The sequence below is a fragment of the Myxocyprinus asiaticus genome, chromosome 30, assembly GCF_019703515.2.
Source record: "Myxocyprinus asiaticus isolate MX2 ecotype Aquarium Trade chromosome 30, UBuf_Myxa_2, whole genome shotgun sequence".
Lineage (NCBI taxonomy): Eukaryota > Metazoa > Chordata > Actinopteri > Cypriniformes > Catostomidae > Myxocyprinus > Myxocyprinus asiaticus.
This window is the reverse complement of record NC_059373.1, coordinates 13,821,605-13,845,177: the sequence shown is the minus strand read 5'-3', so window position 1 is coordinate 13,845,177 and position 23,573 is coordinate 13,821,605. Positions and strand designations below refer to the sequence as shown.

At 39.9% G+C, this 23,573-nt stretch overlaps 1 protein-coding gene across 1 annotated transcript; it reads left to right on the top strand.

Moving 5' to 3' along the window:
• Positions 1-250: 250 nt before the first annotated feature.
• Positions 251-21,893, top strand: LOC127421428 (catenin beta-1-like). The gene is made up of 16 exons (XM_051664468.1): positions 251-408; positions 10,732-10,781; positions 11,248-11,469; positions 12,360-12,613; positions 13,073-13,311; positions 15,706-15,907; positions 16,024-16,168; positions 16,259-16,362; positions 16,439-16,777; positions 16,890-17,048; positions 17,440-17,559; positions 18,328-18,478; positions 18,598-18,719; positions 18,816-18,876; positions 18,972-19,209; positions 19,314-21,893. The coding sequence occupies exons 2-15, from the start codon at positions 10,769-10,771 to the stop codon at positions 19,175-19,177; spliced, it is 2,337 nt and encodes a 778-aa protein (XP_051520428.1). The 5' UTR covers positions 251-408; positions 10,732-10,768; the 3' UTR covers positions 19,178-19,209; positions 19,314-21,893.
• Positions 21,894-23,573: the final 1,680 nt, after the last annotated feature.

Below are 23,573 nucleotides of genomic sequence, written 5' to 3'. Positions count from 1 at the left end.
CGCGCATACCACACACCCGGACCCGGTGTCGACTTAAAACAAACATCCAGATTTGAGACAAGGTCATCAGAATATATTATATAATTTATTCCCTATCACTTTTTACTATATACTTATAGTACTAACTCTTGGCTTCATCCTTTGTCGTGCCGACAATGTGCTCTAGTTTGTTGGATGCGGCAGGATACATGAACCGCATTCCTAGTATAAGACCTGTGTCTGATCGACGCCATTTTAAGGTGTAGATGTACAGCAGCGCGGAGGGTTTGCAGCACCGCTAACGCAGCAGAACAGTTACCCGTCCGGGAATCTCACCGGCTGGCTTGGCTGTTTCATTCCGAGTAAGGATATTGACACGTTGGTCAGGCTTCGCCGGCCAGACAAAGGGATTCGCCGTTTTAATTTCAGGTGAGGTTAAAAATGCTGAATGATTAAACTCGAGGTATTTTTATGTGAGTATCAGGAGGATCTTCCCAGGGTTTTTCCACACTAGACTTCTGGCTGGATCAACCTTCGGCGACCTGAAGATTTAAACGGCTTTTGATTTAAGGTGTCTGTTAGTGTTACGCTTTTGCATCTTCAATGCTTTCCCCATAAACTGCAAGTATGTGCTCGGCACACATTGAGTGTTGTTTGTTTACGGCAGCTTGGTAAACATTGGCTAACGGTAAGCTAGCGTTAGCTTTCATTTAGTTCAATGGCTGCACTAAACCTGCATATCTCGATCGATGAACTAGAATATGAAAAATACTACCGAATACCGTGAGTTTGTGTTTCACAAGGGACACCCCGCGTTATTTTTCCACACTAATATCTCATTCTCACATTGGTTTTTATTAACCACATTATGGTTGAGTTTCTCACCTTCAGCAGTTTATGTATTCAAAAATTCGTCATCAAACCCCTAGCTGATAAACATTTTATTTTTACCTCTTTTGCTCACATTTTGTTGCCAATTAACTGCGATAATTCCGCTTTATTGCGTGTAATTTGCAACATTAAAGACAATCACAGGTACAGGTGTGTCAGCCATAAATGCACATTTTTTAATCAAAGAAGAATGAAGTCATTTAACTTTGTGTTCCATAGTACCATTGTACTATGTATTTCTATCGTTATAACACAGTGTTTGAATATAGTTTAGAATGCAAGTGTATATGCGAACTTATTTTACATTAGGAAGCCTACCTACCATTGTGTTATTGTAAACTTGCATTTGTAAATTGCTTATAGAAAGTTTAGCATTTTACTCAAAAGTAGGCTCTTTGGTTGTATCCCCGAAAATGGCTGTCTTGTCAAGCCTTTCAGCAGTACTATCGATCCCCAAGTTGTCTACGTTATCCAAGACTTGTTTGTTCAGTTGTGAGTGTTTGATTGCAAACTGTGTGTCGTACAAGATTTGTTATAGTTGGTCAGATGTATCCGTTTGCGTCATCCGATAGTCAAGTTTGCCTCAGGGTTTTTAAACTTGATAGGGAAAAAATCAGAATCGCAACATTTCTAAGGTTCATTGCTCTTCCTCGAAACAAAGGCCCAATTCCTCTGCGTTCACTTTTTTTTTTTTTTGCTCCCAGAGCCAGGAACAGCCGTTCCTCACACTTTCTTTATACATGCCCACCTTAAGAGACACCGCACAGCTGACCTCAGATCAGCGTCTCTCCGACGGAGTAAGTGTGGGCGGAGCTAAAGTCCGACGGCAGCGTGCGCTCTGGAAACTGAAGAGGTCGAAACTTTTCCACGAGAGTGTGTGTGTGGTTCGTCTGACGCTGCGGGTTTTGTACCTCAGCGGGAAATACCCACAGTAGTCTGTTTAAAAACAACATATTTTCCCATACGACACAACTCAGAAAATACAGGTAGATATTTAATGGAAGAACTTGTGAAAACCTAAAAAAAAAAAAAAAATGTATTTTGACGTTTAAATTCTTACCAGACGCAAAGTGATACCGCGATATTCGTACACTAAAATGATTATGAATGACAATAAAAGCTGATGTTACAAAAGTCAGATGGATCAGTCTGTTTATTGAACGTACCTCATTTTCTCACTGAAGCTGCGTATGGACAAACTCACTATGGCAAACCTCAAGGGGATAAGCACACGAATACATACACAGGGCAATATGAATCGCATTAAAATTCAGTCTGTTACCATTTTTAATGTTCTCGCACTTACGCAGTACTCTTATTTCGTCGATCTCCATGTGGCAGGGAAGCGGAGAGAAAGTCAAAATGAGCCGGTGTGTGTCTATGACAGAGCTCCAGTTGAAGAGAACGTTACCTCAGACATGAAAATAATGTTATTTTGAACTGGCTAGTGTCACCCTGGCTTTAATATACTGGGAGAAGGCTTTTAGACCCATTTTTGACTGGGCTACCCAGCGCAGCACTGCAGAAAATAGAAACCATTCCAAAAATAGAATGCCCTGTAGTGGCAGGTAAGGACAAAATCTCTGTTTTACAAAAAAGACACCTTTTATTGTGTGTTGCGTCTGGTTAGGACAAGGTTTAACAGTGAGAATTAGTTTTCTTTCATGGTTTATTTTCATCAGCTGGGGGCAGTGGTGGCTCAGCGGTTAAGGCTCTGGGTTACTGATCAGAAGGTCGGGGGTTCAAGCCCCAGCACCACCAAGATGCCACTGTTGGGCCCTTGACCCTATCTGCTCCAGGGGCACGGTAACATGGCTGTCCCAGCACTCTGGCCCCAGCTTAGCTGGGATATGTGAAAAAAAAAAGAATTTCACTGTATATGTGTGATAAATAAATAAAATTATAATTATCTTTCTGATTAAAATACAGAGTCATCTGAAGACAAACAAAGCCTTTTTCTACAATCAGAGCATTAGAAAAGATGTTACACAGAAGGAAAGTTCCATTGTATCTAGTGGTCGACCGATATGTTTTTTTTTTTTTTTTTTTTTTTTTTTTAATGGCCGATGCCGATATCCTGAAACCAGGGTATCCGATATTCTGATATCACTCAATTTAATATAGTAAATAATAGGGGTGTAAATCGGATGTTTCATCACGATACGACCTTGAATCGATTCTCTTGGCCTGCGATCCGATATTGGCCGATAATTCAAAGCACGATACGTTTTGATTCAGCGGCCTGCGATCGATATTCCAATATTATGTGCCTGTTTTACACAATCAATTAAATTTTGTTTTGCCCTCAGATGCAACCAAAATGTAGTTTGATTGTTTTATTCAGCTCTCTGTATACACATTGGGACATCCACAACAAAATAAGGTACAGATAAATAATAGAAGAAAAAGTCACAAGTGATCATCACTTGTTTGACGACAGTAAATTTTTCAGTTTAGTCCAATTCAAAATACTTACATACTAATGACTTGTTTCCAACTATCCATGGTTTTCTTGGCTACAACTTCCACAGTTGTAACAGAATTTTGCATTACAGTTAACTGGGATAAATGTTAGTAAGGGTGTAGATGTGTAAAGTCTTATAACTGATGTTGGAGTTGAGCAGGTGTTTGTCTTTCCCTTGTTAGTGCTGTTCAGAATGTCGGCGTTGTCAAGATGTTTCACATGGTTGAACTTCTCCATGGTACTTTAAAATGGCAAATTCTCATGTAAAATTTAAATGGGATTCCGCGCAACGATATTGATGGAAGCCCGAATTAATCGCTTATGTGAGCATTTGTCACCAGAGCTCACATTTTAAGGAGTGCCCGGTTGATTCGCTCGCACGGATATTGTCAGTGGAGCTCGTGTTTTGCGAGAAGCCCGGTTGACGTGTGCGCACGCCACACAGATAGCAGAGCACAATTTGGCTTCAAAAACCCTGCGCACATCGTGTCCCACATGAAAAGCATATTTAGCACTCAAAGTTAAATGAATGTAATAAGGTTGCTTCAGTGCCTGATGGAAATGCATACGGACTTGGCTGACATGAGAGTATTAAAATGAAGTTACATCTTAAAAAAAAAAGTCTACACTATTTACACATTGTATCAATAACAATGGATCGTTGGTCATTGGATCGATGCATTGATCCAGATCGATGGATCGTTACACCCCTAGTTAATAACAAACATTAAAATTGCAAAAAAAAAAGCTAAAGTCTTTCTAGCAAGTCAGTCCACTGTCGGCCATCTTTGGAAAGCTCCTGGGAGACTATTTCCAGTCATAACAGTGCAGCTCCTGTCTACTTGAATGGGGGAACACCAAAATCTAAAAAACGGTTGGTCAGGATTACAATCGAAGAATGTATTTCAAATCAGCAGTCAAATTTGACAATGCTTTAATCATTAATTGTGCTTTACCTCAGATTACGCTAAAAAACAAAATTTTCCCGGCTTGTATAGAAAATGCGCATGCGCGTTCTCGAGATGATTGGCAGGCGATGTCTGTATCTAAAAGGTGATTGGCTTTTTTACCAGTAAGGTGGAACTTCCTTTCTACATCTGTTGACTGTTGGGTGCTAGAGCCTCTTGGTTGGGCGCTAGAGCCTCTTGGTTGGGCGTTCCAATTTCTCCCATTAATTTGAATAGAAGTGGTCCGTCTCTGATCCAATGCAAGCAGCAATCTCCTGACAGTTTAAACGGCCTGGATCGCCTGCTTGGATTGTGTCATTGTGACCACTGACCATCATGATTTGTGAATCGGAGGAACTTTTGATCCTGAAGTTTTGATTCTGGCTGATAGAATACGTGCTACAGAGGAAGATTTTAGATGAGCGCTCGACGGGAAGAAAATACTGGATTTTCGTGAGGTTCATGAATTACATCTGTGTACCGTTTACATGTCTCAGTCGCTTCACATGCAAGGAGGCGATTCTCACCGCCCTCAAAAAAACAAATCGGCCAAACGGGAAAATGTATCGTCCGATAATTAAAAAATGATAAATCTGCCTATTTACCAGCCTCTGTGACATATTGGTCGACCACTAATTGTATCCATAGTTTTAACTGTGATATTTGCAATTAGATAATAGTAACAAAAGATAAAAGTAAAATCATGATTACATGGACAGTAACCATGAAGCCATTTTTCATAAGAAAAACACATCCAAAAATTAAATTATATTCCTTCACTTCCCCGATATTGATAAATTCATGGTAAATATTTTTTAATATCTGTGATGTGTGGATTGAAAGCCTTACCATTTCTGTCTTTTCATGGTACAGATTTCTCCTTTTATTCCTTTTCAGTGCTGTTTAGAATGTTGGGGCCACTTAAAACGATTTTAAACTAGTTTAATCATCAACACATTATGGGTTTTCATAGAGGTTTTAAACAATCAATGCTGAATCTGCACCCAGCCCACGCTTCTCAGAGCACTGTGATCTGCGTGGCTGACCGCTCGAGACTGGTCCACGTGTAAATGCATGTCTCTGCGCTTATCTGTCCATTGAGCCTTCAGCCGCGTTGACTGAACAGGGTAGAGCTGTTTCATTTCGCTTTTGGAACTTTTACTGTTTGACATTTCTCATGCGCAACAAAAAACGACAGCACACAATCAGAGTGGGCCAGTGTAGTCTCACTTTGTAATCGCACCAGTGTGACCTCTTGCAAAGTTTAGTTGTGGTCTGGAGCCCTGGAGGCATTAAATTTAACTACTGGAGTCGAAAGGAATAGATTCCTTACGATTGTCTGTGCTTTTTGGATTTATTTATGCTCAGAGGATCGTGTCATTTCTCTCGTGCTAGTTGCGAGTCGAGTTTCGCGTGCTGTGCGTGAGGAGTGCTATTTAAATGATGTGCGGCCATGCTGCCTATGTAGAGGGTTCCAAATAGGTCTCTAATTAGGCATTATATCAGGTAGGATGCTGCCGTAGAAGACCGCTGCCATGTAAGCAGGACATAGCGAGGCAGCTCACTAAGTTTTGGAACAGACTCTTGGGTTACGTCCACTATGTTTTTGATTGAAAACGTATTGATTTCATTACGTTTATGTCTCATCCACACAATACTGCCTTTTTTTTAATATATACTTTACTGAAAACTGAGCATTAAGAAATCTCTATTACTACATTCTTGGAAACTAAAAACGGACGTTTTGAACTTCAGCAGATTAGTTTGTGGCGTGGCCTAATACGTTTTCACTTAAAAGTATTAATTTCGCTATGTTTACTCCATGCTAGAACTCTCCCCCCCCCCACCACCACCACCAAAGAGTTTTAAAAAAAAAAAATCTCTCCATTGCTGTATACTTTGGAAAATGATCATGTTAGGAAACTGAAAATGGGAGTTTTCAAACTAAAATGGATTAGTGTGGATGTCTTCTCAGTGGCATGCATCCCCCCCCCCCCCCCGAAGGTTTTGGTCTACTGAATTTATTTATTTTCAATCAGCAAAACGACAAACACGCTTTAACCAGCACAACCCATTGAAGAGACTGGAAGTCTGTCCTGTCACTGCCTTGATTTCATTCCTGTCAAAAATTACATCTGGTGCTATTCTGAAAAAGGTCTGTGAAACCTCTTCCCTTGCACATCAAGAAACTGTCTTGCATTGGCCCTATGCAACAACAGCTTCTTTGTTTGTGTTAACAGGATACAACTTGTAAACCTTAAATGAGCCCATTAAAGAGTGCTAATCAAGCAGCCTTCCGTGTTTACTTTGAAGTTTCCGTTTCCAAATATGTTCCATAATCACATGTCTAAGCGCCCACCCCCTGAGAGCCAGTACAGAATGCCAATCAGTGCCACACGAAAAAACCTGTGTATTATTTGTGTCTGACTACCCTCAGTGTTTGTGTGGTAAGAGCCGGTCTAGTAAATTAATTCCAGGTCAGACTCACCGCTGTGGAGGGCTACACACGCATTAGTTCATAAACTACCACAGCTGTCTGTTTGCTCACGATTCAGACCCTCTCCCTTCACATACACCCATAAAAAGCCTAATTTATTAACATTGGCATGGCTTCACAGTGCTGTTCTTCCTGCTAGTGGAGTCTTTCATTGCAGGCCAGCATTTGAAGTACTATATCTTGTCTCATACATGCACACTGGAACGTCCAGTGCTCACACCAGGATGTTATCATGAACGAGGCTTCCTGTGTTTACCTGCATGTGAATGCAGCTCTTTTACTGAATGTCACAGGTTGGAAATCAAGTTTTTTTTTAATATTTTTTTTATATAATGGGTTACAGTAGCACTTCGGAATAGTGTGAAGTACCAAATATATGATGCAGAAATTCTGCATTAATGTCTAACTGTTAAAGGAATATTCTGGGTTCCATGCAAGTTAAGCTCAATTGACAGCATCTGTGGTATAATGTTGATTACCACAAAAATAATTTCAACTTGTCCCTCTTTAATAGCCTAAAATCAAGGTTACAGTGAGGCACTTACAATGGATCTGAATGGGGCCAATTTTTGGAGGGTTTAAAGGCAGAATTGAGAAGCATATTGGCTAAAAGTGCTTTACACGTTCATCTGTTAATTGCTGATGTTACATTGCCATGGCAACAAAGTTGTAAAATTGGATATAGCCTAATTTTACACAAGGTTAGTTAGCGATTTTTATCACACTGAAATAATGTTAACACGCGTTGTTTACGTCTTTTTTTGGCTATACCTTTGAAACTGTGATTATTTTAAAGTTTGCAGATTGGCCTCATTCACTTCGGTTGTAAGTGCCATGCTGTAACCCAGATTTTTGTTTTGTTTTGTTTGTTTTGCTTTTTTATAAAGATGCTTTTTTGGTAATCAACATTATGCCACAAATGCTGTCAATTGAGCATAACTTGTATTGAACCTGGAATATTCCTTTAAATCAGTCAGTCATTTGTTCTCAGGCTGCCTGAATGCTCATCCAGCTGAGAACCAGCACTTAACCTAGTTGCTGAGGGTCGTAATTTAACAGAAGAGCTCTGGAGTGCATATGTAACATTTGTCCTAAATGTGAACATACTGTCTTGCAATGATCTCCTGTGCTGCATGATGCTCTTCAACACCGCCAAATCACCGCTTGGATGACGTGTGTTTGTGCTGAGATTAACCACATTGACATTGCTTACTGGCTATGCTGAATGGGTAGATTAGTTGAAAGAGCATAGCAGTTGCGTTTCCGCAGTGATTGATTGCAGTGCGTACTATGCATTTAACCCAGATATTGTGACGTATATCAGGTCTTTTGAGGCCCGCAGGATGTGGGAGCCGATGTTGTTCTCCAATGCAGCAGGAAGCCAGATTCTGTCAAGATTTCCGTTTTCATAGGTTGTCCACTTCCTAGATGCTGTGCTGTGAATTGTCCCCTCAGGCCTGTGAGCTTGCATCTATATAAGACTGGTTCCGTTAAGCTGCCCCATGAGCAGTTTCCTGTGAAAGTAAAACTTGACCAGTCTGCTTTAAACCAGGGGCCGGATTCAAGAAAATGTTCTTAAGAAATTAAGAAAGTTCTTAGGATAAATTATAAGAAGTTCGTAAGAACGTAAGAACGTCCAACTCCAATAGGGATGTGGATAGGGGGAGAAAAAGAGTCTCTGCTTACTGATGTTGTTGTTGTTGTTGTTATGTTTCTATGAACACAAAAGATTGTGGAGAGAGTGCTCTAAATGCAGTGCATCCGTTTGAATAAGCATGATTGGTCACCACATTAAGAAGCTTCAAAACAACATTTATTGTTTGAATTTGGTGATAATATTTACATGGTTTGAAAGCTGGAAAAAACAAAATATCATTAATCACAAAACAGTCAGAAACGGGTTTTGGTCTAAAATCACATTTCTACATAAACAGCCCATTGCGACTTCAGACTCAACATGATAGAATGCATCACATTTAAAACAACCTAGTTAATTCATTAAACATCTTACCTTTTAGAATTTAAGACAACTGTGAGGTTATCCTAACTTTAAGATATTATTAACGACGATTTTTACATTTTTTTTTTCTTTTTTTTAGAATTTGAATGCTTGCGTTTAAGTTAGAAATGAAGAAAATGGTAGTCAAGAATTTTTTTTTTTTTACCGTTTTGTGATCCACCCCCAGCATTGGGGAAACTTATTTGGTGTTCTGAATGTTTGGAAGCTTTCATTTAGCTGCAGCATCTTTTGACGCTTCTAAATATGCACTCTACCCCCATGAACTGACATCCTTAGCCCGAGGCTATGTGAGACCGCAGATAATTCCGGGCGTCTGAGGTTTATGGCGGTCATTACCGCACTATGATATTCAAGACTCTTCCATGTTCTGTAGCAAGTACATGGGTGTTTCTTCCACTTCTGGCACTTTCATGTCCCAGGGGATTTTTATGAAAACAAGCAGATTTCATCATTTTTTTTTATTTCCATAAATTAATGTCTCATTAAAACAAACTTTACCAGGCCTTCATTTATGTTTGGTACTTCCCAAATGCCTTTTTAATGTAAAGATTCCGTTTTAGCATTGTCCTAGACTTTCGATATTAAATATTCAATATAAAATTCTAAAATAACACCCATTATTACATATTGACAATCTAAACACAGTGAAATAAAGCATTTCAGTATTGTGTGAATGATTTCTATTTATTATAATTATTGAAATAGCACTGTGTCATGTCATTTCCACCATTATGTCTGTTCAACACGATACAGAATTTGAGATGTGGGGAAGTGACACTGTAGTGGGAGTTTTCATGCATTTGAGATACAATTATGTCTCCTGTGATGCATGTGTTGAACGTTGACAGTAGACAAAATAAAAATAAAATTGAGAGTGTGAAAAGTTGTAATGAGACTTTACTTTCTAGAAATCCAGTGCTAAATGTACAAGTTGAAGAAACACTGACACACTTTGTAAAATGGCCTGCCACAATATTTTCCTTTAAATATCCATGCATGAATGCTAGCCTGTGAAAGGCAAAATGCTTACCTGGTTATTTAGCCCCTACTCACAAATGCACACCAATTTCCTCTCATCTAGCTAATCATTCCATGTGTGTGTTTGAGAGACCATATTAGGGCAATTTCATTGTTTTTCGGTAATTTGCTTGCTAATTATGGTGTCCATCTGTTGTTGCAGTGCTCTGAACTGCTGATGAAGCCCCCCACCCCCTAAATAAGAAGTCAGATGGAAATTAAATTTTCAGCTTTGAGTAACTATAGCTGCACAGTCTGGGTGATTTGTAGACTCATTTCTATTATACTACCTTTATGAGAAACTGACAACCTAAAAATGTGACAACATTTTTAGTTGGAATTCTCGTAATGTATTTTTTTCCTTGTAATTTTGGTCCATCTCCATTATCTCAGAATAATAGTCAGTAACTTGGGTTATAAATGTGACTATTTTTTCTAATGGTGGTACAAGTAAATCTGATTCATGAAGGTAAAATCCTAATAAGCAACTAAGTTCCATTTGGTTTTGTGTCCTTAGGCTGTTTAGTTTTAATCACTTAATTTGTGGTGCTTTATGCTGCATTGTTTTCTTTTGCTTTGGATGAGTGAAGCTGACTAACTCCTCTGCATGTTTTTACTGGCACTGCCAAGATGACTCACCGTCCTGTCTCCCTCATCTTCTCACATGACACCCCGCAGTCTAAATGAGGGGAGTTTCCCACAGTTAACACTACCTTGGGGGTCTGTAATGTAGATTAAAGCCTCTTTCTCGCTTGTAAAAACAGCTGGTGTCTGAGTGGAATAGCCAAATGTTACAGTGAGTTTGGAAAGTCAATCTTTTTCTTACCCGTTCTGTGCTTTGTGTTTGACTGACTTGTTTATACAGATGATTTTTATTAATCCTTATTGGAAATGTTTTTATATTCTCTTTCTACAGGTTTGAAAGTCACTCAGGCTGAGGGGTTGACACAACGATGGCTACCCAGTGTGAGTATTTCTCAAAGTTTGCATGACAGGTAAACAACATACTTGTCTAATGACGATGTGCTTTGACGCAGATACAGACATGCAGATTATCTGATAAAGAACCGGTTTATTTACCAAATGTTTTTCAAATGAATGGTGTAACCGAAATGGAAAACACTGGGGGGATGTAAAAGTAAAATAATTGGAGTAGGTTTATCAGAGTTACAGTTTGAGGTGGCTTACTTGCCATTTTTCTGTATCTCTTACAGTTGCTAGGACTATTATATTACTTAATTGGAAAGAGGGAACAAAGCGAACCATAAAACATTTTTTGAACAAGATATAATCCATTGTATTTATTTGAAAATGACTTGTCTTTTTGTATTTTTCTATTTTTTTGAAAGGTTCTAGTTAGTTTCAAGCTGGTTTCAGTTTTCACATTAAACTGTGAATGACTGATGTCTGTATCTCTCTGTGTCCTGTGTAGCTGACCTTATGGAGCTCGATATGGCAACGGAGCAGGATCATAAAGCTGCTGTAAGTCATTGGCAGCAGCAGTCATACCTGGATTCGGGTATTCACTCTGGGGCAACCACCACAGTACCATCTCTCTCAGGCAAGGGCAACCCTGAAGAGGAAGATCTGGACAACCAGCTTTATGAGTGGGAGCAGGGTTTCAACCAACCCTTCACACCTGAACAGGTGGCAGGTATGTGATTTGTATATGTTTTTAAATGTAACACTATTTAGAGTGGTCTTTGAGGAAAGGGAGTAGGTCACCCAAAATGAAAGTTTTCATTTGTTTACTCAGCCTCTTGATGTTCCAAACCTGCATGACTCTTTAAACCATGGAACACAGGCGTCCTGGGTAGCTCGGCGAGTATTGACACTGACTATCACCCTTGGAGTCGCAAGTTCGAATCCAGGGTGTGCTGAGTGACTCTGCGCAGGTCTCCTAAGCAACCACATTGGCCCGGTTGCTAGGGAGTATAGAGACACATGGGGTAACCTCCTCGTGGTCACGAATAGGGGTTCTCTATCTCAATGGGGCACGTGGTAAATTGTGCGGAGAGTAGCATGAGCCTCCCAAGCTGTGAGTCTCTGTGGTGTCATGCACAACGAGCCACGTGATGAGATGCGCGGATTGACTGTCTCAGAAGCGGAGGCAACTGAGACTTGTCCTCCGCCACCCGGATTGAGGTGAGTGACCGTGCCACCGTGAGGACCTACTAGGTAGTGGGAATTGGGCATTCCAAATTGGGAGAAATGGGGATAAGAAAAAAAAAAAAAACATGGAACGCAAAAGGAGATGTTAGGCAGTATGTTGGTCACCAACTTTCATTGGAAAAGTTTCCCCTCCAATGAAAGTGAATGGTGACTGAGGCTGTCATGCTGCCTGACATCTCCTTTAGTGTTCCACAGAAGAAAGTTGTCGTGTGCGGAAAGACATGAGGGTGTGTAATTATTACAAAATGTTAATTTTTGGGTGAACTATCCCGGAGTACTGGCAGACACGGGCCCAGTGTGAGTGTGTAAAAACAGTTCAGTAGTGGAATCTTCCTCGTTGCTTGTGTGCTTGATCACGATTTCTACTCTTAGACTTGGATGGGCAGTATGCCATGACCCGTGCCCAGCGTGTCCGCGCTGCCATGTTTCCTGAGACTCTTGATGAGGGCATGCAGATCGCTTCTACTCAGTTTGACTCTGCCCACCCCACCAACGTGCAGAGGCTGGCCGAACCTTCCCAGATGCTCAAACATGCCGTGGTCAACCTCATTAACTACCAGGATGATGCTGAGCTGGCCACCAGAGCCATCCCTGAGCTCACTAAACTTCTCAACGATGAGGACCAGGTTAGGAGCATCTTTCTAGTACATCTCTTATAGACCATATTCATGTTTATTTCCCAAGGTGTTTTTAAGCCATCAAAATTATAATTTTATGTGGCAGTCAGTGCAGGAAAAGATTGTTTAAATTGAAAACACCTTTATAGCCCTACAGAGAATTTTTAGCAGTATAGTGACCTAAAAATGAAATTGTAATAATGACAATGCACATTAAGTTTTGCTTCTGAAAAGTGGGAGTGATTGAATGTTAATTGCATAAGGTGGTGGTTGCATGTACAGATCTAGGGTGGCAGGCAAAGATCGCTAGGGTGGGGATGAACTGTCTCTACAGTTTCTCTACTGTAAATTGAACGAAAAGCACCTGGTGAATGGACAAGTAACCAAATTTTATAATTTAAAATGTATGCAACATGACTAATAGTCTCTCTTGGTCTTTATTTCTCCAACCCTACCTTTGTCTGTCAGGTGGTGGTGAACAAGGCGGCAGTGATGGTGCACCAGCTCTCTAAGAAAGAGGCCTCTCGCCACGCCATCATGCGCTCCCCACAGATGGTGTCGGCCATCGTGAGGACCATGCAGAACACCAATGACGTAGAGACTGCCCGATGCACTACTGGCACCTTGCACAACCTATCCCACCACAGAGAGGGCCTTCTTGCCATCTTTAAGTCAGGAGGAATCCCTGCCCTTGTCAAGATGCTTGGGTAAGGGTGCTTAAAGGCTTCTGGAGACCCCTGGCATGGCATTTCAGCTTAAAGGGGTATAATACAGGCAAATGGGGGTTAATAAAGTATCACTAGTGGAAGCTCTTCAGAGACATCTTTTTCAAAAGATGTCCTTGAAACTGCTTATAATTGTGATGTATGGTTTGAGCTAAATCCTCACTTTTGGTTGTATACTTAAGTTAACCAGTGTTTCCCCACAAGATTTTGTGAGACTGGTGGGTGGATTTCGGACCCTCTAGGGCAGGGGTGTCAAACTCAGTTCCTGGAAGGCCACAGCCCTGCAGAGTTTAGCTCCAGCCTTGTACTAACATGCCTCCCTTGTAATCTTCAAGCACTCCTGAAAACATTAATTAACTGCTTCAGGTGTGTTTAATTAGGGTTAGAGCTAAACTCTGCTGAACTGTGGCCCGCCAGGAACTGAGTTTGACACCTGTGCTCTAGGGGGATCTGGCAGCATGTGCCCCCGTAAGAAAATTTTGTACATTTTAAAGTGCATCAATCTGGTGTACTTTGAGAGCAAAATTAAGAGGCTAGACCTAGGAAGAACAATTTTGTGCTCTAGTAGTAATTTAATCATAACACATTGGTTGTATATATATGACATGGCAAAAACAAGTCACACCCACAAAGCATAAACAAGACTGAGTTAAACGTAGTTCACAAATGGTCCAAACACTAAATTAACAAGAGCATGCATTTGAGCAAGGGCTCGACATCAAGCATTGTCATGTGCTTGTCCTCCGGACAAATAAATTGGTCATTCACTTAGGGTTGCTCCGATACAAAAATTGTCGCTTCGGTACGATACCAGCCCTGGTACCTCGGTATCGATTCTAAATCGATATTATAATCGACAAATAAAAAGCCTCAGATTTTTTTATGAGATTACTCAGAAAATGACTTGATTAAAAGAACTGCATAAAGTCTTATAGATACAAATTATGTGTTTTCATTTTTCTGAATTCCATGTTAAATATTTTTAATTAAATGTTATGATCAAATGGTGTTTAATCAAATAACAATATAATTTTATCATTTTTAATTGCAATTTTATTTTTGGTAAAATAAAATGCTGCACAGAGCTTCACAGTATTAATGAAAACATTAATGGAAAAACAAAATCTGATTACCTGTGGCACAAGGCTGCTTGCGTTTGATGTTTCTTACAGATATTAATAATACAACCATTTTAATATTACATAAATGTTATGAGTATTATTGCTACTTTTTGAATATTATATTTTTATACTGTAGTTATATTTTTCTGTCTTCAATTTCACGCATCCATTTGAATAGTGCTTTCATGTTAGCGGGACTTTTATTTTGATTGACCTTTTGAGTTCTTCCTGTTTTGATGGATTAGTTATATCAGGCTTCCCTTTAATGCTGGGAAAATCCCATTGTGACCGGAAATCTCCGAGCTGCACCGGGGGAGTTCATTTAAGTGTTAACAGCCGTTTATACTCTAAACACACTGCATGAAAATTAAGCATCAGCAGTGTGTTGCGTTTGTGCAAGTGTGTGCGCATGTGTGCGCCTGTGTGTGTGAAGCAGATGACAGAGCAGAGCAGCACCTTTTGTTTATACCGATGCCCAACCTAATAGCATACCTATGCAGTCAACTCAGTTCTCTGCAACAGAAATGTAAACTGCATTGGGTAGGGGAGGAGGCTATTGTCATATAATTAATTTACGTTGTGTATGGTAGTCAAATAAAGAAAAGCCTCCATCGCCACCATTTGCAGCAGGGGTGCCCACACTTCTATAGAATGAGATCTATGTTTTCATGTTATTGCAGCAAGATCTACCATGAACAATAAAGGCTGTACATTATCACAATGCCAAAATGTCAGTAGTCGGTAGTGAAATTTGACTATTGACTATACTATACCAATTTCAAAACCAATAATCACAAACTAATATGTTAATTATGGAAGAATGGTTTCAAGTTCTTCAGTAATTATTCAAGACTAGTAAACAGTCAGTAATAAAATAACAATAAGAAACAGCAATGAATAGAATTAATTAAATATAATGGAACAAAAAATACAAATTAAGAAAATTCAGTGCTTTTTTTTTTAACAGCGTTAAAAGTTTAACAGCAGTAGGCTATCAAGTATTCAAGTAAACATTCAGAAAGAAATGCAACAAATACTACTGGTCTTCACTCTATGAATATAATACATTCATACTTTTTAAAGTTACTAAAGTCAAGAGCAGTGAGTTTTCTTGTTATGGTTGTTTATTATAATGACACACTAGATGGCAGCAGGTCTATTAGCTTACATTTATACTTAAAAATCCGACATTTGAATACAAATCTGCTTTTTTCTCTGCTGTTTTCACTTTAGACATCATTTTCTGTGTTTATAGATCTCCTGTGGACAGTGTGCTGTTTTATGCCATCACCACCCTGCACAACCTCCTGCTTCATCAGGAAGGTGCAAAAATGGCTGTTCGTCTAGCTGGAGGCCTTCAGAAGATGGTGGCCCTGCTCAACAAAACCAATGTCAAATTCCTGGCCATCACCACAGACTGCTTACAGATCCTGGCTTATGGCAACCAGGAGAGCAAGGTATAAATGCACAGGAATGGAAAAAAGCATTCTCAATTCATTAACCTCTTTGTGACTATGTGCAATGAACTGTTGCAATCTCTGTTATTCATTTGCCTGATCTCTTGCTGCCTCAGTTAATCATCCTGGCCAGTGGAGGACCTCAGGCTCTGGTGAACATCATGAGAACATACACGTATGAGAAACTGCTCTGGACCACAAGCCGCGTGCTGAAAGTTCTGTCCGTTTGCTCCAGTAACAAACCTGCCATCGTTGAAGCTGGTACGTACACCACCTCTTGCGTGTGTGTGCGTGTGCGAATGCAAGCACCTGTGATGTCTCATTGTCATCTTTTGCTGTCTCATGTTTCAGGTGGTATGCAGGCTCTTGGCCTTCACTTGACAGATCCAAGCCAGCGTCTGGTACAGAACTGTCTTTGGACACTCAGAAACTTGTCAGATGCTGCTACAAAGCAGGTACATAAAGCTTAGTTTGAATTTTATGGATATTTAAATGGCACGTTTTGTTGTCACATTCCCTTTTGTGTTGCAGGAAGGAATGGAGGGACTTCTTGGCACTCTGGTTCAGCTTCTTGCTTTAGATGACATTAACATGGTCACCTGTGCAGCTGGCATCCTGTCCAACCTCACATGTAACAACTACAAGAACAAGATGATGGTTTGCCAAGTGGGTGGGATTGAAGCCCTGGTCCGCACTGTTCTCAGAGCTGGTGACAGAGAAGATATCACAGAGCCTGCTGTCTGTGCCCTGCGCCATCTTACCTCCAGACACCAAGATGCTGAGATGGCCCAGAATGCAGTGCGTCTCCACTATGGCTTGCCTGTAGTGGTAAAACTGTTGCACCCACCCTCACACTGGCCACTAATCAAGGTAGGCTTACCTAAAGTCTCTTGTACACAAGCAAAAACCAAAGCCCAGTTTGTTTTGAAGAGAGGTTTGTGTTTGCATTTATAGCTCTAACTTAAATATTTCCATATTTTAGGCCACTGTCGGTCTTATCCGTAATCTGGCACTATGCCCAGCCAATCACGCACCACTACGAGAGCAAGGTGCAATTCCGCGATTGGTCCAACTGCTGGTGAGGGCGCACCAGGACACCCAGAGACGCACTTCTATGGGTGGCACACAGCAACAGTTTGTGGTGAGCAAAACACTGTTGGTTTGAAAGTTGTTTTAGGCTTTTAAAAAGGATAATTCACCCCAAAATGAACATTCTTTCTAATCCTAATCCTCATTTTGTTTGAAAATGTTAGCTTCAATGACCATTTACTTTCATTGTTGCATGGAAAAAAGATGCATTAAAAGTGAATGGTGACTAGGCTATCTCACACGGCAGAAAGGTTTTGGAACAACATGATGCACAATTTTCATTTTTGGGTAAACCGTCCCTTTTAAATTGAGGCTATTTTTCGTTGTCTGCACAGCTATATGATACTTTGCAGAAATGTAACTTACTGCACTGTTAAAAAAAAAAAGTAATTGTGGAAAGCCAGATGTGTATTTTATATTAATTGTCTGATTGTAATATTTAGGAGGGGGTTCGTATGGAGGAGATTGTGGAAGGCTGCACCGGGGCACTTCACATCCTGGCCAGAGATGTACACAACAGAATCGTTATCAGGGGGCTCAACACCATTCCCCTGTTTGTGCAAGTAAGATTTACACTCAAGCTGTGTCTTGTTTCGAGGGCTGCGTGCTAGGTAGGACGTGTCCTATGAAAGCTGCAGTATACTGAGCATCCTCCTTTAAATGAGACAACCTTCGTAGGACAAACGGAACGTAACATGGTTGCTATGAGAGCACGCCAGTCTTTAACAAGCACGAGCACTTTGAGAAGGGAACAAAGTCCCTTTAGAAGGGAATTTATGAGGTAAATTTTAGGAGCGTTATAATGTAAAGAGAAAAGAAAATAGATTTTACAGGTGTACTTTTAGTCTAATACTTTATTTGAATTATTAATATAATTATTAATATTATATACTCTGCACCCATCTACTGAGGTACTTCAATTTGGGAATTAACATTACTTGTTTGAACATCATATTTACGGGCAAATTGGCGTCATTTCTTTTAGACGTTTCCGTTGAAGCAAAGAATTGTGGGTTTTGAGTGCCCACAAAGGATACACCTCATGCATCCTCCGAATTCCTGTGAAAAGTTGCATTCGAAGGCTTCATTCGAAGTGTCCTACTCGCTTTTCTGAAATGAGATGATGTATCCAAAGGAGACACAGCCTCAGTTGTACACGTGCACGTTCCTATAATGTCCAGAGAGCCTAAATGCGCACACACTCGCCACCTATGAACTTTCCGCATATGGTTATCTATAGGAAAGATGGTAGTCATCTTTAATCATGTATAGTAGACCCTGGGATTATTTATGAATGTCTAAGAGTGTATTCTCTTGTATTTCTCCTGTAGTTGCTGTATTCACCCATTGAGAACATCCAGCGCGTAGCAGCAGGAGTTCTCTGTGAGCTGGCTCAGGATAAGGAGGCGGCAGAAGCGATTGAGGCAGAAGGAGCCACAGCTCCTCTCACAGAGTTGCTGCACTCCAGGAATGAGGGAGTGGGTGAGTGACTGCCCCTACTGACCACAAACACCATCCAGCATTACACCAAATCAAGAATTATGTCTGGAAATTTTGTGATTTAATCTTAATGTTCTGATGTGGTGTTTTTCTCTATGTAGCTACATACGCGGCTGCAGTGCTTTTCCGCATGTCCGAGGATAAGCCTCAGGACTACAAGAAGCGGCTTTCCGTGGAACTCACCAGCTCTCTCTTCAGAACAGAGCCCATGGCCTGGAACGAGGTACAAACACTAGTGCTCGCACATAGGCACTTAACTAATACTTGTTTTGATATTAATTTTAAACCATTTAACAATTTTGTTTCACTTCTCTTTCAGACTGGTGATCTAGGTCTTGATATGGGTGCTCAGGGAGAGCCTCTTGGATACAGACCAGATGGTAAGAGATTCATTGTGAAATTTAAAAGTGTAATCTTCAGTATCTCAAACCACTACATTTCAAAGATCCATGATTTGTCATATCGTGTCTCTTAGACCCCAGCTATCGTTCTTTCCACTCTGGCTATGGTCAAGATGGTCTGGTTATGGATGGCATCCTGGAACATGAGATGGGAGGCCACCACCCTGGAGCAGAGTACCCAGTGGAGGGTTTGCCCGACTTGGGTCACGCTCAGGACCTGATGGACGGCCTGCCCCCTACAGATTCCAATCAGCTGGCCTGGTTCGACACAGACCTCTGAACACACTCTCACACAGTATGAAAGTAGTGAAGGTAAGGAAAGATTCAAAAATGGTGTACTCGTAATGTATTCACTGCATTCTGGTTTGTTGATGGCTTGGATGTACGTTAAATGATGTTCCACTTTCTCTCCACAGCTATATTGTTGAATGAATCTGCATTGTGATTTTTGAAGAGTCGTGGAAGGTTTGCCAGAGGGTGGGCTAGTGTTTCAGAAAGTGCCTGACACACACACACTTGTCACAGACAAAAGTGATATTTCTAATGGGAAATAATGGAAGTCGGTCTCTCTTTACTGCTCTGACCCCTTTTGTTTCTTGCCCTGGATGGAAAAATGGAAGTACAGAGGGAATTTTGACACGGATGCTTATGAGCGCCCATGAAGAGGATCTTTTAAAGATGGAACTATAAATCTTTTAGCCTTTCATTTATTACACTTTTTTTTTTTTTTTTTTTTTGTACTCTTTTCATCCCAAATCAGCCTTTTCATGGTACTGACCCTATCTTTGTTTTAAAACTTTTTCTTTTTTTTTTTTTTTTCTTTGACAATTTGTATTCCTTATGTCTTCTATAGTGTTAAGTTGTTGTGAACTTGCCTCCATTTGGTTTCAGGATCTTTATCACATGCTAGTGTACAACACTAATCTCACTTCCTATGTAATCTGACTGAAAGTGTAACAATGTGTAGCTTTTTATATGATCATTTGTTAAAATGGTGGTTGTTGGGAGTAAAAAATTATATGCATTCTTACAAATGCTTAAAAGGTTAGCAAAGAGAAGTGGTTTTCAATGTCACTATTGTTCCAAAAAGGGTGTGGGATGGGGTGGGGGTAGATGGGGGTTTATGATGTATACACAGAGATCGAAATCTTTTCTGTGCTATCTGGAGGTAGTCTCTATTGAAGCAACATCATTGTTAGCCTGTTCGGCTTATTTTGGGAACATGGATAAGGACATGGCTAATCATTAAAATACTTTTATTCCATTCTCTGTGTTTGAGTGATACCTAAAGAAAAAGTGATTATTGGATGAATTTTATAAAAACATGTCTGGGTCACATTTCATTGTCTATGCACTGCATTTATTTATAGGACTACCCCCCCCCCCCATTGAGGTATTTTTATGACCATTAAGCACATTTCCCTCCCCCTCAAAATAAATTCTCATTTACTCATTAAAATACATATAGAAAAGTTAATTAGCTAAAGTCGTACCATATACCTTTTGTATTTGTTCAACAGGTTTCTAAAAATAATATATACATATTTATTGATCTTTGTTCACTGTTACCCTCTTTTTAAACTATATCTATATATTTGCTACATCTATATTTAGTGTTCTTTATTTGTACTTATTTTGTATTGATCAATCTCTTGTTTACCTTTTTGTTCTCTTTATTTACTTATGTATTCTCTCTTCTTTTCCCTCAATATTTTTGTAATTTTCTTCACTGTAGTACATTTTTATGTATGTAAAAAAAAAAAAAAAACTCATTTACTCACCCTCATGCCATCCCAGATGTGAATGACTTTCTTCTACAGAACACAATTTTTTTTTTTTTTTATAAGAATATTTCTGCTCATCAGTGCAAGTGAAAGCTGACCAAAACTTTGAAGCTCCAAAAAGGCCATAAAGGCAGCATAAAAATAATCCATAAGACTCCAGTGATTTTTTTTTTATTTATTTTTTTTATCTGTCCCCTTTTTCTCTCCAATTTGGAATGCCCAATTCCCACTACTTAGTAGGTCCTCGTGGTGGTGCGGTTACTCCCCTCTATCCGGGTGGTGGTTTTCAAGTCTCAGTTGCCTCCGCTTCTGAGACAGTCCGTGCATCTTATCACGTGGCTCACTGTGCATGACACCAGAGACTCCGCATGTGGAGGCTCATGCTACTCTCCGCAATCCATGCAAAATTTACCACGCGCCCCACTGAGAGCGAGAACCACTAATCGCGACCTCGAGGAGATTACCCCATGTGACTCTAACCTCCCTAGCAACCGGGCCAATTCGTTTGCTAAGGAGACCTGGCTGGAGTCACTCAGCAAGATGGAGACTGCAACAGTAAGATGTACAGTAAAAAAAAAAAAAAAAAAATCAATTTTGGTTTGTTCTCACTCAGAACCAATTGGATTGCTTCAGAAGACACTAATTAAACCACTGGAGTCTTATTTATGCTGCTTTTTGGAGCTTCAAAGTCTTGGTCACTATTCACTTGCACTGATGAGCTTAAATATTCTTCTAAAAAATCTTTTGTGTTCTGCAGAAGTCAATCACATCTGGGATGGCATGAGGGGTAAATGATGAGAATTTTCATTTGTGGATGAACTATTCCTTTTAGAACAGTAGGCAGTACTATAAATGTTAATTTTTCTCACATTCCACTTTTTTCTATAAGGTATTGAGAATGGGGAGAGTCATAAATAGGCTTCATTTTCTTAAAGCAAAGTTAAATTCCTTTCTCTTGATATGGTGTGAAATAGGACCTGAGAATCAGCTTTTCTTTGTATTGCAAACTATAGCCACTATGCAGTTTTAATATGCCTATTAGCTTGATGTATTTTCTGAAGCTGAACTTCAGTTGTTTAACTGGGTCAAACTGGGTTTCTTGTCTCTACTGCTTGTCCTTCATTTCCACTCTGGGGTGTGTGATGCAGGCACTGAACCTCTTTATGTGTCTATGTGAAATCAAATCTAAAGATTACTTATCAGTGAATCAGCCTTGGAGGAGTAGAGAGGATCTGTTTCTTATCTGAATGTGTGAGGGGATGAGGGCAGGAGGAGATGAAATCTGTGCATGCATATGGGTGCATTAACTTGCAACCCCCTTTTCAAATGGGATACATATGAGCCTCAGATCAGAGAGTGTTCCTTTATCTAAATTGACGTCTTAGGCTTGACTGCTTTTAATCAGTTTGATTTAATTAACACAAGCAGACAGTTCTGATATGATGTATTAATCTGGTCTTAGATGTGCTTTCAGTTGACACATATCTTTCTTAGTTGCCAGTCCTTCAATTTTTTAGTTACGGAAATTTATGTATGGTTGCTATGTTGTAGGGCCTTGCTGGTTACTTGATGATCCAGGTCAAATGTTTTTGTGGTCCCTAGATATGGCTCATGTCCCTCCTTCACTAATGTAAGTCTATGGGATTTCTTCAAATGTTTTATCAGTCGCCAGGTGAAAATTGTTAATCTGATCACTTAGAAAAGCAAAAGCACTTCTCTCCACAACAAGTCACACAATTTGATGTATTTGAGGCATAGCACAAATGGTGCAGGATGAATAACGCACCAAAGTTTATTATGTCTGTTTAGAAATCACTAGTCCCAAGAATGAGCAATAGTAAGACAATCTCGAGCTGGCAACTTGTTTTAGGCACACATTTTCAATCAACAGATCCAGCCAGGTTTGAGTATATAATTTTATAGTTAACTGAGTTTATAGCCCTGTGTGCACATTTTGTTTGCTGGAATCTGAATACATTGAAACATTGTTATATTTTTAAATGAGCTGCAATGCATCATAATTTAAAAACACACTGCAAAGTTGGATATTTTTTTGAACGTCTCCATTTTCTGCCTCCATATCTCTTTTTCTGTCAGCAGAGGAATTTTACTGAGGCCTTGCCAAACGGAGGTTGCAGTTTGAAGTTTTGCCAGAGTGCTTTGTGCTGAGCAGCCCTTACCGCCTCCACAAAAAACACATTCATCCCCCTCTTCACATAGAAAGATGGGGGATGGATTTGCCCAGTTTGGGCAGGGGGCAGGGCAACATGTACAATGGCCTATATGTGAGCCTGGAAAATCAGTGTTGCCATGTCTGCTTAATACAAGTGACTTTGGACTTGTATTTTTAAAGTCGCTCATAAATGTTTTTATCATCTTGTAGGGATGTCAAAAGTACGAGTGCTTCGAGTTGAAATTAAAGTATAAAACTATTTTAATATTGAGTAATATTTATAAGTATTGATTCTGGTCTTTCCACAGTGTAAGTTATACCAAATACCGACTCAGTTCGGTACCTGCACACGGTCTGGCAGCAGTATTCCAGAAGAGCGCTTGCAACTCGTGATTGTGGTTGTGTGAACCAAAAAAAAAATGGTCTTGGTGAGGTATTGGAAACTGTGTTGACTTAGTCCATTCAGATGCAATAAGTACCCAATATTTAGATACAAAATCCTTATAATAAAGGGGGTTTGTGCAAAACTCTTTCATTAAGCCACAATGCCATAAACCTCGCAAACATTGGCAAAACCAGCAACTATTTTTTTTTTCTTAACCCTTATACACTGCTCATCATTAAATCCCTTTCCAGTTGTTCTCGGTCAAAAGTGATCGGAAACAATAAACTTGTAATTGTTTTAATGGTTATGAAAGAAATGTAACAACTCTAAAGTG